Here is a 15,499-nt window from a genome sequence, read left to right on the forward strand (position 1 = left end):
AAGGGAAGCTGCTGCTTCCCAGGAAGCAAGGGTATATGTGTGTGTGCGTGTGTGTGCAGGCAGATCCTGCGCTGCCCCTCTGCCTGGCTGTGGGGCTGGGAGGGCCTATCAGCCTTGGGTTCAAAGACTCCTGTTCCTCCCCCCCACCCCCACCCCACTCAGGCTCCCAGGGCCTGGGGAAGGACAGGAGGCAGAGCATGGCGGATCTGAGCTCAGCAACCTTGCATGATGCTGCCGAGGGACTTAGGGGCCGCGTGGGGTGGGTGTCTCCTGCCCCGAGCTCCGCTGAGTTCCCCCCTCTGCTCCCCACAGGGATGTTGGTGTACAACGGGCAGAAGAAGAACACGGGCAGCGATTTCGTCTCTTTTGGGCTGGTGGGGGGCCGCCCAGAACTCAGGTGAGGACGGGGTCCCTGTGGGGGCGATCGAGCTGCCCAGTTTTGCCCCCTGGCTCAGAGTCAGCCAGGTTGCCCTTAGCCTGGTAGCTAGGTCGCCCTTACCTGGTCAGCCAGGTAGCCCTTAGCTTCCCTTTGGTAGCCTTTTGCCAAAGATTTCTGGAGCTGGGTAATGATTTCTGGGGGGTGGGCGGGAGTGGAGGGTGCTGCCTCTCGGGAAAGAGGCATTTGAGGGCCAGCCAGCCAGGATGGGCTACTGAAGCTGCCCCTGTCTCGTAACGGCAGGTTCGATGCCGGTTCCGGCATGGCCACCATCCGGCACCCTTCAATCCTCAACCTGGGTGAGTTCCACACCGTCCGTCTCTATCGCAACCTGACTCAGGGATCTCTGGTGGTGGACGGCCAGCCCCCCGTGAACGGCAGCTCCCAGGTGAGCCCTGGCGGAAGGAAGAGTGGGGGGGCATGTCTTTCTCTTGAGACCCGAGCAGGGATGGAGAGGGGGCTGTAGGTTAGGGTTAGGGTTACCCCCTCCTCAGGAGTGGGCTTCAAAAATTTTAGCAAGGGGTTCTCTGCCCGGTTGCTGGATTGGCATGGCCTAGTCGACCTCCTGCATCGTAGCGGAGGGGAATGTTTCTGCCTTCCTCGGGCTCTGGGGGCTTTTCTTGAGCGTCCGGGAGGGCAAAAACTGCCTCCCCAGGCTCTGGAGGCCCTCTGGAGGCTGGAAACGTAGGCTCGTTTTTCACCCTCTCTGAGCCACAGCGTGCACCCTGCATTTACCTGCATCCAAAACGGGCCACGTGGGGACTCCAGAGAGGGTAGGTGGAGCCAGCCAGGAGTGGGATTTGCAGGTTCTCTGAACTGCACAGAATGTTAGCTGGAGGTTCTCCCGAATCCCTGGGAAGCCCCAGAAGCCCACCCCTGCCCCTACCTCATTTGAGCTTCCGTTACCCCAGAAGAGCAGGAGGCCTTCATCTCTCCACTCTTGGGGAAACTGAGGCAGGCAGGAGCTGGATTCGTTAATGCCAGCTAAGCTGCTTACGTGGACAAAACTTTGTGCCTTGGGTTAGCAGGCTCGATGGGGGCAGGGCCCTCCCCAAAAAAAAACTCCATGGGGAGGGAGGGGGCCCCCCACCTGTGGGCCTGTCTTCCGACCAAAGGTTTTCCTCTTGTGTGTCATTCCAGGGCAGGTTTCAAGGCCTGGATCTCAATGAGGAGCTCTATCTGGGCGGGTACCCCAATTATGCAGCCATCGCAAAAACCGGTCTCAGCACTGGATTTGTAGGTGAGATGAGGGCGGGGGATGGGTCGGAAGCGGGTGGGGGACGGGTTAGAATGGTGGAGTTTAACCCAGACTTGCTAATCTGGAGAAGGTTTACTCGGCCTCTCTTGCCAGATGTTTTTTCTGGGTTCTTTATTTACCTCTTAACCCTAATGACAGCGTAAGCAATAGCAGTAGCACTTATATACCGCTTCACAGTGCTTCACAACCCTCTCTAAGCGGCTTACAGAGTCAGCACATTGCCCCCCCAACAATCTGGGTCCTCATTTTACCCACCTCGAAAGGATGGAAGACTGAGTCAACCTTGAGCCGGTTAGGATCGAACTGTTGGCAGTGGGCAGAGTTAGCCTGCAATACCGCATTCTAATCACTGGGAAGGAAGGAAGGAAGAGCACTTAGAATTATATACCACTTCACAGTGCTTCGCAGCTTTCTCTAAGCGGTTTACAGAGTCAGCCTATTGCCCCCAACAATCCGGTCTTCAATTTACTGATCTCAGAAGGATAAAAGGCTGAGTCAACCTTAAGCAGGTCAGGATCAAACTTCTGGCCGTCGGCAGAATTAGCCTGCAATACTTCATTCTAACCACTGCGCCACCACGGATCTTAGTCTAGTAAGAGAAGACAGGCCGTGTGCTTGGTTGGCCCAGGGATATGAGACCGTGCTCTCTCTCCCTCTCCTGGTGTTGGGTCACACGTGGCTAAGCTTGTTGGGCAGGCTTGTGGGTCTGGTCGTGCCAAGCGCCGAAGCCTTCTAAGTGTGCCCCCTCCCCTGCCACCCCCTACAGGATGCGTGCGCCAGCTGATCATCCAAGGCAAAGAGGTGATCTTCAAGGATTTTGACCTGCAAGCCCACGGAGTTTCCAACTGCCCCACCTGCCAAGACCGACCGTGTCAGGTAGACCCCTGTTTGTAATTTTGGGGAAGGGAGCAGATAATCCTGATGACCTCAAAGATGGTGCCCACAGGGTGCCCAGAGCAGTTGCAAGCAAGGGACCTTAACTGCACCACTGCCTTCCCTCCCTCCCTCCCCCTTCTCCGGCCAGAATGGAGGGGTCTGCAGAGACTCAGAAAGCAGCAGTTACGTATGTGAGTGTCCCCAGGGGTTCGCTGGGAGCAACTGCGAGCATCCTCAGGCCCTGCGCTGCCATCCAGGTAAGACCCACCCACCCCTCAATCTCCCCTCTATCTTGTTGTGACCCAGACCTAATTAGTTATTACCAGACACAATCTGGTAGAGAATTATTTCATTCTCAGCTTGGTCCAAATTAAGTCCAAAAAGTCCTTCAGAAAAAGTCCTTCAACCTTATCACAAACCTTTGTCTTCTTTGGCACCCTGCCAAAGGCTTTTCTTGGCAAGAACCCCACGAAGTTCAGAAACAGGAGAAACTGACAAGAAACAATTGTAGCAATGTTGCTTTCCTACAAAGAGCCCAAGAGCCGTTCCTGCTCTTTTAAGCCTTATGGGAGGGGCCAATCATCTTTTGGCCTTACTCCTGAGTTATCCTTTTTGCTTTAGCTGCTCTTGCCTTCTGGCAGCTCTTCGCATGCATGCACTAGGAACAGGCTCCTCCTGTTCCTCTGCCTCTCTGCTGTCTGCCTCTGGAGGCTCCGAAGTCCGTGCATCGTTCCCAGATGGCCCTGGCCCCATTTCTGCCTCCGACGCAGAGCCCTCATCCGGGCCTTCCCCTGACTCCAGTCCTCCCCAGCCTCCTCACTGTCTGACTCCGCTGCCAGCTCCGCAGGCTGCTGGCGGACCACAACACATCTTACCTCATGTTCCAGGGACTGGGGGCATTTGCCCGGAGCAGAGCTGGGACTTTGCCAAGCCTGAAAGCCCTTGAGTAGACCTTCTGCCTGTCTTTCCCCCCACAGAGGCCTGTGGGCCCGACGCCACCTGCGTGAACCAAGCCTCCGGGGAGGGCTACACCTGCCGTTGCCTCTTGGGCCGACACGGGAAGAAGTGCATGGCGGGTGAGTGAAGCACAGGCTCAGCCCTACTCACGAGGAAGCCGGCAGAGGCCCAGGTAACCCCCTGCCCTTCTCCTTTCACAGGCCTCACAGTGACCACCCCCCTCTTCCTGGGTGGGGACGCTTTCATCTCCTACCCGACCCTCACCAGAAACCCCTACGAGCTGCGGCTGGAGATAGAGGTCAAGCCGCTCTCCCCCAATGGCCTCGTCCTGTTCAACGGGGGCGAAGGGACTCCCGTGGCCGACTTCGTCTCGCTCAACATGGCCAACGGGCACTTGGAGTTCCGCTACGAGCTGGGCTCAGGTAGGATCCCTGGTGCTGCCCATCCCCTCCCTCTTTGGATGCCTTCAGCCCCTCTGGACTTGCCAAGCCGGTCTTTCTTCGCAGGTACCGCTGTGCTCCGGAGCCACAAGCCCCTGGCCCTGGGGCAGTGGCACAAGGTGGCGGCCGAGCGCCTGAACAAAGATGGCACTCTGCAGGTGGACGAGGAGCGGCCCGTCAAGAGGTCGTCCCCCGGGAAGAGCCAGGGCCTCAACCTGCGCACTTCTCTCTACCTTGGAGGGGTGGAGGACTCAATCAAGCTCCCAGCAGCCGCCAACATCTCCAGCCACTTCCATGGGTGCATCGGAGAGGTAGGCTGTTAGAGGGCAGGGAAAGCACCCGCCTCCTCTGCTCAGCCAGTCAAGGCGGCAGCGTCCATCGCTTCCCCTCCTTCCTAGGGAATCCAGAAACAGGGAGGGCGTCCCTTGCAAGCGGAGGTTTGCACCACCTCTTACGAGGAGCCTGGGGTGCTGATTCTGGTTCTCTCCTTCCAGGTTTTGGTCAACGGGAAGAAGGTGGACATTTCCTACAGCTTCCTGGAGAGTCGTGGCATCTCGCAGTGCGCCGACAGCTCCCCTTGCGACCGCAGGCCTTGCCAGCACGGCGGCCAGTGCTTGCTCACAGGGGAGTACGAATTCCAGTGCCTGTGTCCGGACGGCTTCACGGGTGAGGCGGAAAGACCAGCGGAAGCTCTCGGTGGGGTATCCCCAGAGGTGGGATTCATCCGGTTCTGTCCGGTTCGGGTGAACTGGTAGTGGCAACTGCGGGAGACTCCGCCCACCCGCCCAGATGTCATGCGTGAGCACTATGCATGCGTGGAAGGTCGTGTGCATGCACAGAGGTGGCGCATGCGCTCACATTTGTGAACTGGTAGGGAAGGTAAGTGAATCCCACTTCTGGTGCTCACAGGAGCCTCTCTCTTCTCGCAGGGGAACGCTGTGAGGTGCCCGAGGCCCACTGCCAGCTCCATCATCCCTGCCTTAATGGGGGCATCTGCAAGGGCACCACCTGTCTCTGCCGCCAGGGCTTCTCGGGGCTGTACTGTGAACACGGTGAGCCTCGGGGCAGGGAGATCCCAAGTGTGAAGCGGCTGCTTTAACCAGCTCGGAGGGTCTCTGCCGACCCAGCTTTGCTTCGGGTGGGAGAGGCGCTTCCGTAGGACCCTGCTTGACTTGAGCCTCTCCCTTTGCCCTCTAGACGAACTGCAGCACCAGCTGAAAGCTGAATGGCCAGAAGGCAGCGGAGGAAACGGTAAGCCTGGCCCTCTTTGGACCTCTCCCCTCCCTGGTTTTCTTACCTGTTGCTGGTTCAACTGACTCAGATGCTCTTTTCCCCTCTGACAGACGCTCCTGGACAGTACGGGGCCTATTTCTGCAATGGTGGCTACGTGGCGCTGCCGAGACATGCTTTCCCCAGGAGGTATGGCGGGGGGTGGCTGTACGCAGTGTGTGTTAAGAGTGCTGCTCACACCCTCCCAGTCTTTTTTTTTTTTGTTTACATTTATACCCCGCCCTTCTCCGAAGACTCAGGGCGGCTTACAGTGTATAAGGCAATAGTCTCATTCTATTTGTATATTTTTTACAAAGTCAACTTATTGCCCCCCCAACAATCTGGGTCCTCATTTTACCTACCTTATAAAGGATGGAAGGCTGAGTCAACCTTGGGCCGGGCTCGAACCTGCAGTAATTGCAGGCTACTGTGTTCTTAATAACAGGCTTTACCAGCGTGAGCTAAACCGGCCCCTGGTTCTTGAGGTTGGTGCTGGGAAAAGACCCCCTCTGAGAGCTGGGCCCTCCTTCTACAGGCACAAGAGGCCCACAGATGATCAGGGGAAGGACATCAGGGGAAGCCCATGGTAGAGAAAGGGAGGGTTCCAAGGGGGGCAGATTTCAGTGGAGGGCGCGGAGGTGAAGCCGTTGCAGAAAATCAGCCCTGTATTTGGATGGTTTGCTGGGCAATTTCTGGAAAACGGGGGAGCAGCAGGGAGGCAAAATGGGGCATTTCCCCCTAGAGCGGGGAAGGGGGAATTGATGTTCCTAATTGGGGGTTGCCTTTCTCGCAGTCTTCCTGAAACACCAGAAACCATTGAGTTGGAAGTGCGCACTACCTCTGCAAACGGGCTGCTCTTCTGGCAAGGGGTGGTGAGTGGCCAAGAGATGGCGGGCACGGGAGGGACTGGGGGAAGTCCGGTGGCCCCATGGGGAGCAGCCCTGGGAAGTTCGTTCGAGTGACGCCAGGTGGGTTGGTGTGAGCTCCTTGCTTAAAAGCATCCCCAGTGGCGACAGGCCATCCCCTAGACAACCGGCAAGGTCTCGACCCCCTCATTGTTGCCCAGAACATCGGGACCGTGGAGAGCTGCCCCGAAAGGTTTAGTGGGAGGGAAGGGCCTCTGCCTTCACTTGCTGAGCTGAGAAACCGCAACCGGGTGCTTGATTGTCTCGCGCACGAGTTGCATGGCGGTGGCTTCCAATGCTGCACCTGTTGCATGGCCGGCTGGTCTTGCTGAAACGTGTGTGGCTTCTGCATGTCCTTTTGTCTTTCCAGACCACGGGAGAACCGGGTCCCCCGCAGCTTGTTGCTATCCAGGTATTGAACCGCTTGGATGGTTGGGCTTGTGGAGCTCTGAACAGGTGCTGAAAGCATGCGAGGGGAGCAGCGCATGGGAGTGGCTCCCCAATGTGGCCAGGAGGCGGTCGTAGGGTTGCCCCCTGCACCCCCCAAAGTAGAAAGTTGAGATGGTGGCATCACACTGCACTCTTTCTCTCTCTCACACACACACAGGAGGAAGGGGAACCAGGCAAAGGGAAGGACTTCATTAGCCTCGGGCTGAAGGACGGGCACCTGCTGTTCAGGTGAGTCGGGCTGCCTGTTTTGTCCTAGGCTTCCCAAGAGCATGAAGCGGACTCCTTGTCCTGACAAAAAACCCTTTTTATTAAGTTACCGTGAATTCTTCTCACTCGCATCCAGCAAAGTCTTTCAAGGGAGAATTTACAGTCACAGACCTTATCTGGCTTGGGGAGTTGCCAGACCGATATCTTCAAACCGTGGCAAGGAGACACAAACCAATTAAGGGAACTAATTGTCTCCTGCAAACTCCACTCCCCTTTCGCTCCTCTTTTATTCGCTCTGGGAGGGGCCGTTTGTCATCCAGCTGTGGCCTTACTCCCAAGTCGACCCTTGTTCCTTAGCTGTTCCCTTCATCTGGCAACTCTGCGCATGCGCACACTGGGAACAGGCTCCAGCTGTTCGTATGCCTCACTGATGTCTGACTCCAAAGGCAGCTGATAACTGGCATATGGCCCTGGCCCCTTCTCTGCCTCCGCCGCAGAGCCTTCCTCAGACTCCAGGACTGGCCCATATTCCTCCCCAACCTCCTCACTGTCCAAAACTGCTGCCAGCTCTGCTGGCTGCTGGTGGGCCACAACACTGCCTGCAGGCTGGGATTTCCCCCCGCTAGGGCAATCTGGCTGGTGGGACTGCCTTTCCAGACTGACCAGTGTGTCTTCCGCAGTTTCCAACTGGGAAGTGGAGAGGCCAACATCTGCTCTGAGGACCCTGTGGACGATGGAGAGTGGCATCGAGTGACAGCTGTCCGGTGAGAGGAGATTGCTGAGGTTTGGGAGTGCAAGTTTCGGTCAGCACGGACCCCCCGCCCCGCCCTTCTGATACAAACCCCCATTTTTTTGTAGGGAAGGGAAAAGAGGCTCCCTTCAGGTGGACGGAGAGGAGCCGGTGACCGGAGAATCTTCTGGCAGGAACGTCATGGTCAACACCAAAGGCCGGATCTATATAGGTGAGCAGTTGGGGCCCTGGAAAGCAGCCCGAGTGTCTTCTGTATCACACAGTTCCAAAAGAGCTGCCCTTTTCTACCTGCTGGTGCCTTTTTCTGCCTCGGTGGTTGCTCTTGTATCCATAGGCCTCTGATTGGAGAAAGAGGCTGAGTGGCTAAGATGCTGAGCTTGTCAATCGAAAGGTCGGCAGTTCAGCGGTTCGAATCCCTAGTGCCGCATCATGAGCTCCCGTGACTTGTCCCGGCTTCTGCCAACCTAGCAGTTCAAAAGCACGTAAAAAAAAATGCAAGTAGAAAAATAGGGACCACCTTTGGTGGGAAGGGAACAGCGTTCCGTGCGCCTTTGGTGTTTAGTCATGCCGGCCACATGACCGTGGAGACATCTTCGGACAGCACTGGCTCTTCGGCTTTGAAACGGAGATGAGCACTGCTCCTTAGAGTAAGGAACGACTAGCACATATGTGCGAGGGGAACCTTTACCTTTACAATTTCTTATGTCCACTGCTTTTTGGTCGCAAGAGGGTCATTTGGAGACCTTTTTCCACCAAGCCTCTTCAAATGCTCTCAGGGGATCCATCTGAAAGTGGCACCAACCTCCTCACTTGCTGTCCACTCATAACTGCCAAGGGGTTCAATATCTCAGGCTAATAGGATTGAGTGAAAGAGTAGGGTCTTCTTGGTTGCCCCACCCATTCTCCCCCCTCCCCGACTTCCTTGAGACTGGATGATCACTTCCTTTGCTGAGAGCGTTGTCTTTCTCCGTACAGGAGGTGCCCCCGACATCCAGACGCTCACAGCTGGGAAATACGCCTCGGGAATCACAGGCTGCCTCAAAAACGTAGTTCTGGTCAACGCCCGGCCAGGCCAAGAGCCCCGGCAGCCGGTAGACCTGCAACATCAAGCGGAAATGGCTCTGAACATTCAGGAGTGCCCCTCATAGGGGAGGAGGGCCCCACCACCACCTTCAACCCTCCTGCTCTTCGTTGCCATCGCCGAGCCAAAGGAGAGACATCTACGCTGATTATCATTATTTTATTATTATTATTATTATTACAAATTTTTTTAAAAGGAAGAAACACACAAAAGGTGCTTTTTGCTGCTGCCAAAAAGGGGAAAGTGGGGAGGGAGTTGGCTCACGGCGTCCTTGGCCTGGGCTGGCAAGAAAGGAGCCCTACTTGGGGCTTCTCAAAGGACCAGGGAGCCATGCCACGTTGCCGCCAGACGCTGCAGAAAGGAGGCCAGAAACAGGTCGGCTTCCCAGAGTTCAGCAAGCAAGCCGGGCGCCCAGACGGCTGCTCTGCTGGGCCGGCTGGCTGTGACTGACCAAAGATCCTGCCCTTGCCCTCCCTGGGGCAGCGAGAGGATCCCAGGAAGGTGGTCTCGGCACATCCCCCGTGCCCAGCAAATGCCATGTAGGAGACGGATCCTTCTGAAGTCCCGTCTCATTGCCCTGCACAGCCGCAGTGCTTCTGAGAGGTGCCCTCTCCCCCATTTCGCCAGCTGCCTTAACCCCTGGATCATGCCTAGGAGTCCTGGGGTCTCGCCCCGTGGAAGGGGCAACCCTGCTGCACCCTGGGAGGTGTCTTTCCCATCGCCTTTGGGTTGCTTCAGTGCCTTATTGGAGGGGGGGAGTTGTCTCCTAATGGAAGCACATGCTATCTCTCAGCCCAATCTCCTCTCACCCACCCTCCGTTGCCTGCTTTGAGTGTTATTTCTCACAGCAAAACCTCTGGAAATGAGGCTGCTTCTTGGGGGGCGGAGAGCAGAGAGGCCCCAATTGCCAGAAAGTCCTGCCCCTGTTATGGATCGGAACCAGAAGGGGTTCTTTTTACCGCTTTCCAAGAAGAAAAGGAGCTTTGCCTAACTAGCCAGGTCCAAAGAAACTTCCATTGCTCAGACAGTTTGCTGACCGCTGGCATTGCTGGCCACCAGCATCCTTGTCCTCTCCGGCCAGCCGTCCCCCATGCACTGGGGCCGGCAAAAACAGCTTTTTGCCTTGGGGATGCCTGGTTCTACTTCAGCCGGGGCGCCCCACAGTTCTCATGTGGGTCTGGCTGCCCTGGGCATTTTGGGGCAGCCCCCGTGTCCAGGATCGGAGCAGCCAGCCTGGAGACTCTCTCCCTCTGCTTCTCCCACCCTCCTTCCCTTGACTGTTCTTGTACTTCTTTTTCTTAATAAATGGTGCTGAAACCCCACAATCGTAGAAACTGGGTTGTCGTTTTTTTTTCCTGTTGTGGAAGAGTGTGTATTGCAGTGAGAGATGGAAAAATTGTCCCAGAATCAGACAGGGAACAAATCCCCAGATCCAGCCATCTGGTTTGTTTCTTCTCAAAAAAAAACAAAAAAAACTCCATGCCCTCCCAGTTTCAACCAAGGGCATCCAGGTACATGGCTACTGGGTGAGTGGAGAGGGTGTGTCCCATCCTCAAGGCTGTTGTGGCCAAGGCCCAAAGTAGTGATTATTAAACCCAATTCAGTCCTCAACAAACTTATTTTAACAACTGAGAATTAATTCATTCTCAGCTTGGTCCAAAACAAAATTCTTAATAACCAGTCCTTTGGCCTTATTACCAACCTTTGATGTCTTTGGAAACCTGCCAAAGGCTTTTCTCGGCAAAAACCCCACAAAATTCAAGAGACGCTGACAAGAAGCACGGAAATCAACGTTGCTTTTCTACAAAGAACCCAACGGCTCCTTGCTGCTCTTTTAAACCTTATGGGAGGGGCCAATCATCTCCTGGCCTTACTCCCAAGTCATACTTTTTTCTTCAGCTGCTCTTGCCTTCTGGCGGCTCTTCTCATGCGTGCACTAGGAACAGGCTCCTCCTGTTCCTCTGCCTCTCTGCTGTCTGCCTCTGGAGGCTCCGGAGTCCATGCATCGCTCCCAGATGGCCCTGCCCATCTCTGCCTCCGACGCAGAGCCCTCATCCGGGTCTTCCCCAGAGTTCAGGACTGGCCCATTGTCCTCCCCAGCCTCTTCACCGTCTGACTCCGTTGCCAGGTCCTCGGGCTGCTGGCAGACCACAACAAAAGTCAGGAATGGGACCTCATCCTAGAAGGGAGGCTGCCGATTCGGGTGGCAGCTTGCCACTTCCTTTTAGCAGGCTCCTGGGGGAGACGGCAGCTGTGCAGGCAACTGCAGGCACCAATTCTGCAAGTGAAGCAGGGTCTGCCCTCTACCAGGGTCCTGAGATGCTTTGTGCCAGGGGGTAGGAGCCACTGTCCTGAGCAAGCCCCTCACCCTGCAGTGGGGAGTAGGGTGGCTGCGGAAAGTGGCCGATGGGTGCAGGGGCTCAGGATGCGGAGAGCGGTGAGGCTGCAAGCAGGATGCCCACCAAAGATGCCCCCACAGCTCGGAAAGTCAAACGAAAATATGTAAATCAAGATTCAATCATCCAGGCCAAAAGTATCTCAAAAAGGTTAATAAACCTTTAAATAAACTTTGGTCTAGTTGCCATGGTTTAACTTTTAATAGATGGGTAGTCCTCGACATAATAATAATAATATAATAATAACAGAGTTGGAAGGGACCTTGGAGGTCTTCTAGTCCAACCCCCTGCCCCTGACCACAATTGAGCCCAAAATGTATGTTGCTAAGCAAGACAGTTGTTCAGTGAATTTTGCCCAATTTTACAACCTTTCTTGCGTCAATTGTTAAATGATTATCAAGGTTGTGAAGTGAATCTGGCTTCCCGCATTGATTTTGCTTGTTCAGAAGGCCACTGGTTTCTCTTTTCACCAAGTTTTGCTCATCTGCTCTCTCCTTTCTTCTCTTCTGTCATCTCTCTCTTCTTTCTCCTCTTTTCTTCTCTCTCTCCTCTTCTCGCCAAGTTTTGCTCGTCATGTCTCTCTTCTTTCTTCTGTCATCTCTCGCCTCTTCTTTCTTTCTCTTCTCTCTCTTCTTCCTTTCTTCTCTTCCCTCCTCTTCTCGCCAAGTTTTGCTGGTCTCCTCTCCTCTCTTTTTCTCCTCTTGTTATCTATTCTTTCTTCTCTCTTCTTTTCTCTAGTTTCCCACTTCTCTTCTCACCAAGCTTTGCTGGTCTCCTCTCCTCTCTCTCTCTCCTCTTGTTATCTATTCTTTCTCTCTTCTTTCTCTCCTCTCTTCTTTTCTTTCCCACTTCTCTTCTCTCCAAGCTTTGCTGGTCTCTCCTCTCTCTCTCTCTTTCTCTTATTATCTATTCTTTCTCTCTTCTCTTCTCTTCTCTTCTCTTCTTTCCCACTTCTCTTCTCACCAAGCTTTGCTGGTCTTCTCTCCTCTCTCTTTCTCCTCTTGTTATCTATTCTTTCTCTCTTCTCTTCTCTCTTCTTTCTCTTCTTTCCCACTTTTCTTCTCACCAAGCTTTGCTGGTCTCCTCTCCTCTCTCTTTCTCCTCTTGTTATCTATTCTTCTCTCTCTTCTTTCTCTCTCTCTTTCTTTCTTTCCCACTTCTCTTCTCACCAAGCTTTGCTGGTCTCCTCTCCTCTCTCTCTTTCTCCTCTCTTCTTTTCTTTCCCACTTCTCTTCTCTCCAAGCTTTGCTGGTCTCTCCTCTCTCTCTCTTTCTCTTATTATCTATTCTTTCTCTCTTCTCTTCTCTTCTCTCTTTCTCTTCTTTCCCTTCTCTTCTCACCAAGCTTTGCTGGTCTCTCTCCTCTCTTTCTCCTCTTGTTATCTATTCTTTCTCTCTTCTTCTCTCTTCTTTCTTCTCTCTTTCTCCTCTTTTCTTCTCACCAAGCTTTGCTGGTCTCCTCTCCTCTCTCTTTCTCCTCTTGTTATCTATTCTTTCTCTCTTCTCTTCTCTCTTCTTTCTCTTTTCTTTTCTTTCCCACTTCTCTTCTCACCAAGCTTTGCTGGTCTCCTCTCCTCTCTTCTCTTGTTATCTCTCTCTTCTTTCTCTCTTCTCTTTTCTTCTCTCTTCTTTCTCTCTTCCTTGCTCTTCTTTCTCACTTCTCTCCTGTTCTCCCCAAGCTTTGCTCGTCCGCGCCAGCCAGCCGGTCAAGAGGCGTCTAGCGCTCAGCTAGCCCGCCCTGCACAGCCAAGCTTCCGGATCAGAGGGGGGGCTCTTCCGGTGTGAGCCCAGGGGCTACTGGGAGTTGAAGTCCACAAGTCTTAAAGGGACCAAGGTTGGAGACCCCTACTTTGATGTATATCCCCCTCCCAGGTCGTGGTCAGCGGCTCTTTGCCGCAATGGCGTCGCGGACGCGCGTTAGCATGTGAAATAAAACACGTGGATTGAAGGCCCGCGGGCAAACGGAGACTTTGGGGGTGGGAGGGAAGGAGAGACGTTGAAAGCAGCACCAGCCGCGCCCGAGAGCAAGAGGGCAGCCATCTTAAAAGGGTCAAAAGTGCCTCATATTTTCCCTCCCGAATCCCCACATTAAGTTATGTTTTGTTTTGTTTTGTTATGGTTTTTTTTTAAAAACTTGGTGATTATACCAAAAAAAAAAAAACCTCCTCTCTTTTTATTTACTTCAAAAGAGACAAAAAAACTGAGGGGGAGGCGCAATGGATTGTGGGGAACTTCGCCTCAGAAGGTCGAGAATTTGCTGTGCGCATGCTCCGCTCGCCCAAACGGCTTTCTGAAATCTTTCCCTCCCTTTTCGTCTCCGCCGCGAAGGGAAGAAAGACACACGCGGGAAAGGAGGCGGGGCCTTTCCGAGAGAGCGCCGCCCTATTGGGCGTCGCGGGCCACGCCCCTCCAAGCCCTCTCCCTTCGTAACTTTGACGTCCGCCGTTAGGCGTGACGTCAGAGCCGAGAGCGCCAGGTAGAGCGAGTCGCCCCGCGCGCCGCGCGCCCCCAAGGAGGCGTGGCCTGTAGGCCGCCAAAAGGGCCCCCTCCCTTTTTTTTTTTGAGGCCGGTTCCGCTTCCGGGGTCGCCCGGTCTCTCTTTCCTCTTCCGGAATCGCCCTCCGGAAGCTCTGTTCCCCGCTCGGGCCGGTCCCGGGATGGCTCCGCGGCTGCAGCTGGAGAAAGCGGCCTGGCGCTGGACGGAGACGGTGCCGCCGGAAGCCGTGACGCAGGAGCACATCGAAGCGGCCTACCGGATCGGGCTGGAGCCCTGCCAGCGGGGCGCCTGCAGGTGAGGCGACGCCCGGGTGGGCGCGGCCTTTTCTGCTGCCCAAGCGCCGGTCTCGAGTTATGGAGCCTGGATGGGACTGAGGGGATGGGAGTGGGGTGGGTGGGTGAAGGGGCCTGACAAGTGCCACCCTCTGGGCATGGAGCCCAAAGCGGGAATCGAAATCCTGCCAAGGGGGTGGCGGTGCCCCATGGGCTATCATTGCCAGGCATCCCCCCCCTTTTCTCCCTATTGACAATGGGTCCTTTGGGGTGGGGGTGGGGCTTCCTTTTTTTCAGTTTGACTATGTTTGACTGGCAAATCTTCCATACCACAAAAATGTGGTATGGAACCCATACCACATTTCGGACATCAATACAATTGAGGGTGTCCAGGAATATTTTACAAGAAGAGTTCTGCACTCCTCTGAAAACAACAAAATACCTTATGCCACCAGACTTTGAAATCCTGGGTTTAGAAAATTTAGATCTCCGCCGCCTTCGACGTGACCTGAGTTTAACTCATAGAATCATCTGTTACAACGTCCTTCCTGTCGAAGACTACTTCAGCTTCAATTGCAACAATACACGAGCACACAATAGATTTAAGCTTAATGTGAACCGCTCCAATCTTGATTGCAGAAAATATGACTTCAGTAACAGAGTTGTTAATGCCTGGAATGCACTACCTGACTCTGTGGTCTCTTCCCAAAATCCCCAAAAGCTTTAACCAAAGACTATCTACTATTGACCTCACCCCATTTCTAAGAGATCTGCATAAGAGCACCAGCATGCCTACCGTTCCTGTCCTAATGTTCCCTTTCAATATATCCAATTAATATAGTTATTACATACTTATGCTTTTATATATGCTTATATATAGTATAGTTATTTCATGCTTATGCTTATATATACTGTTGTGGCAAATAAATAAAAATCGGGGAGCTTTTTCCCTTTCCCTTAGGAGCACCATGTGGTGCCCTTTCCCTTCTGCTCCGCCTCACAGCTCTTGAGGTTGGTTTGCCTTTTTTAAAAAAAAAGATCAATAGATGTGAAGGCTTCCTGCTTTCTGGGGGCGGGTAGGGGGGATACCTGGGATTTGGGGTCTCTTGGAATCCCGAGCCTAGTGTTCCTAGGCAGGGCTAGTGCTTACAGCTGGATGGGGCAGCTCCCTTTTTTTAAAAATAAAGTAAAATAAAATAAAGTCCCAACTGTATCGCACATTAATCGGCACCCTACACAACGCTGCCCGTCCCCCAAAACGCTTGAGGTCCTAAGTTGTTAGGTTAGAAGCCAGGGTGGCGTCTTTTTTGATGCCGATTAAATTTTGTCGATCATGGAAGCCCGTGTTTCTCTCCCCACCCCCACTCCGGCTTTTATGGGATTAGCGTAGCTGTAATATGTTATTTTATGATTATTTGCCCGTTGGGTGGGGAAAAAACCATTATTGCTTTTTTTACTTCACTAATTAAATATTTTCCTTCATAAATAGCTTTGCGCAATCGATTAGCAGCTGCAAGGGAAGCATAAGGAAACGTCTTTAATAAAGGATAAATTACCTTAGCATGGGTTATTGTTTGCAAGGACACCTGCTTTTTGCTAGCTGTAGGAGCTAACGACAAGCTTTGCTTGCTCCCATTATCGGCTCCCTCAACTATTGTTCTTTCTGTCGAAACCAAAAAAAAAAATAAAGCCTACATAAAAAGAAC

At 53.7% G+C, this 15,499-nt stretch overlaps 2 protein-coding genes across 5 annotated transcripts in view; both read left to right on the forward strand.

The window, feature by feature from the left end:
* The window catches only part of HSPG2 (heparan sulfate proteoglycan 2), a 96,914-nt gene extending 86,950 nt beyond the window's left edge, over window positions 1-9,964 (forward strand). Inside the window, exons 80-97 of the mRNA XM_058161011.1 lie at window positions 313-397; window positions 680-824; window positions 1,577-1,676; window positions 2,461-2,570; window positions 2,719-2,827; window positions 3,548-3,646; window positions 3,728-3,949; window positions 4,034-4,278; window positions 4,462-4,633; window positions 4,897-5,019; window positions 5,165-5,218; window positions 5,311-5,386; window positions 6,030-6,108; window positions 6,512-6,553; window positions 6,749-6,819; window positions 7,479-7,562; window positions 7,657-7,760; window positions 8,525-9,964. Of these exons, the coding sequence (XP_058016994.1) occupies window positions 313-397; window positions 680-824; window positions 1,577-1,676; window positions 2,461-2,570; window positions 2,719-2,827; window positions 3,548-3,646; window positions 3,728-3,949; window positions 4,034-4,278; window positions 4,462-4,633; window positions 4,897-5,019; window positions 5,165-5,218; window positions 5,311-5,386; window positions 6,030-6,108; window positions 6,512-6,553; window positions 6,749-6,819; window positions 7,479-7,562; window positions 7,657-7,760; window positions 8,525-8,697 (2,093 nt within the window). The 3' untranslated portion in view covers window positions 8,698-9,964. The remainder of the gene's footprint in view (window positions 1-312; window positions 398-679; window positions 825-1,576; window positions 1,677-2,460; window positions 2,571-2,718; window positions 2,828-3,547; window positions 3,647-3,727; window positions 3,950-4,033; window positions 4,279-4,461; window positions 4,634-4,896; window positions 5,020-5,164; window positions 5,219-5,310; window positions 5,387-6,029; window positions 6,109-6,511; window positions 6,554-6,748; window positions 6,820-7,478; window positions 7,563-7,656; window positions 7,761-8,524) is intronic.
* Window positions 9,965-13,608: 3,644 nt separating this feature from the next.
* The window catches only part of USP48 (ubiquitin specific peptidase 48), a 29,513-nt gene continuing 27,622 nt past the window's right edge, over window positions 13,609-15,499 (forward strand). For 3 of the 4 annotated variants that reach the window (XM_058161181.1, XM_058161182.1, XM_058161183.1), the window contains exon 1: window positions 13,614-13,815. In XM_058161181.1, coding sequence (XP_058017164.1) covers window positions 13,682-13,815 — 134 coding nt within the window. In that variant the 5' untranslated portion in view covers window positions 13,614-13,681. Of the gene's footprint in view, window positions 13,816-15,499 lie in introns of all 4 variants that reach the window. The other variant, XR_009152475.1, reaches the window with a different exon arrangement.

The sequence above is a fragment of the Ahaetulla prasina genome, chromosome 18 (genome assembly GCF_028640845.1).
Source record: "Ahaetulla prasina isolate Xishuangbanna chromosome 18, ASM2864084v1, whole genome shotgun sequence".
Lineage (NCBI taxonomy): Eukaryota > Metazoa > Chordata > Lepidosauria > Squamata > Colubridae > Ahaetulla > Ahaetulla prasina.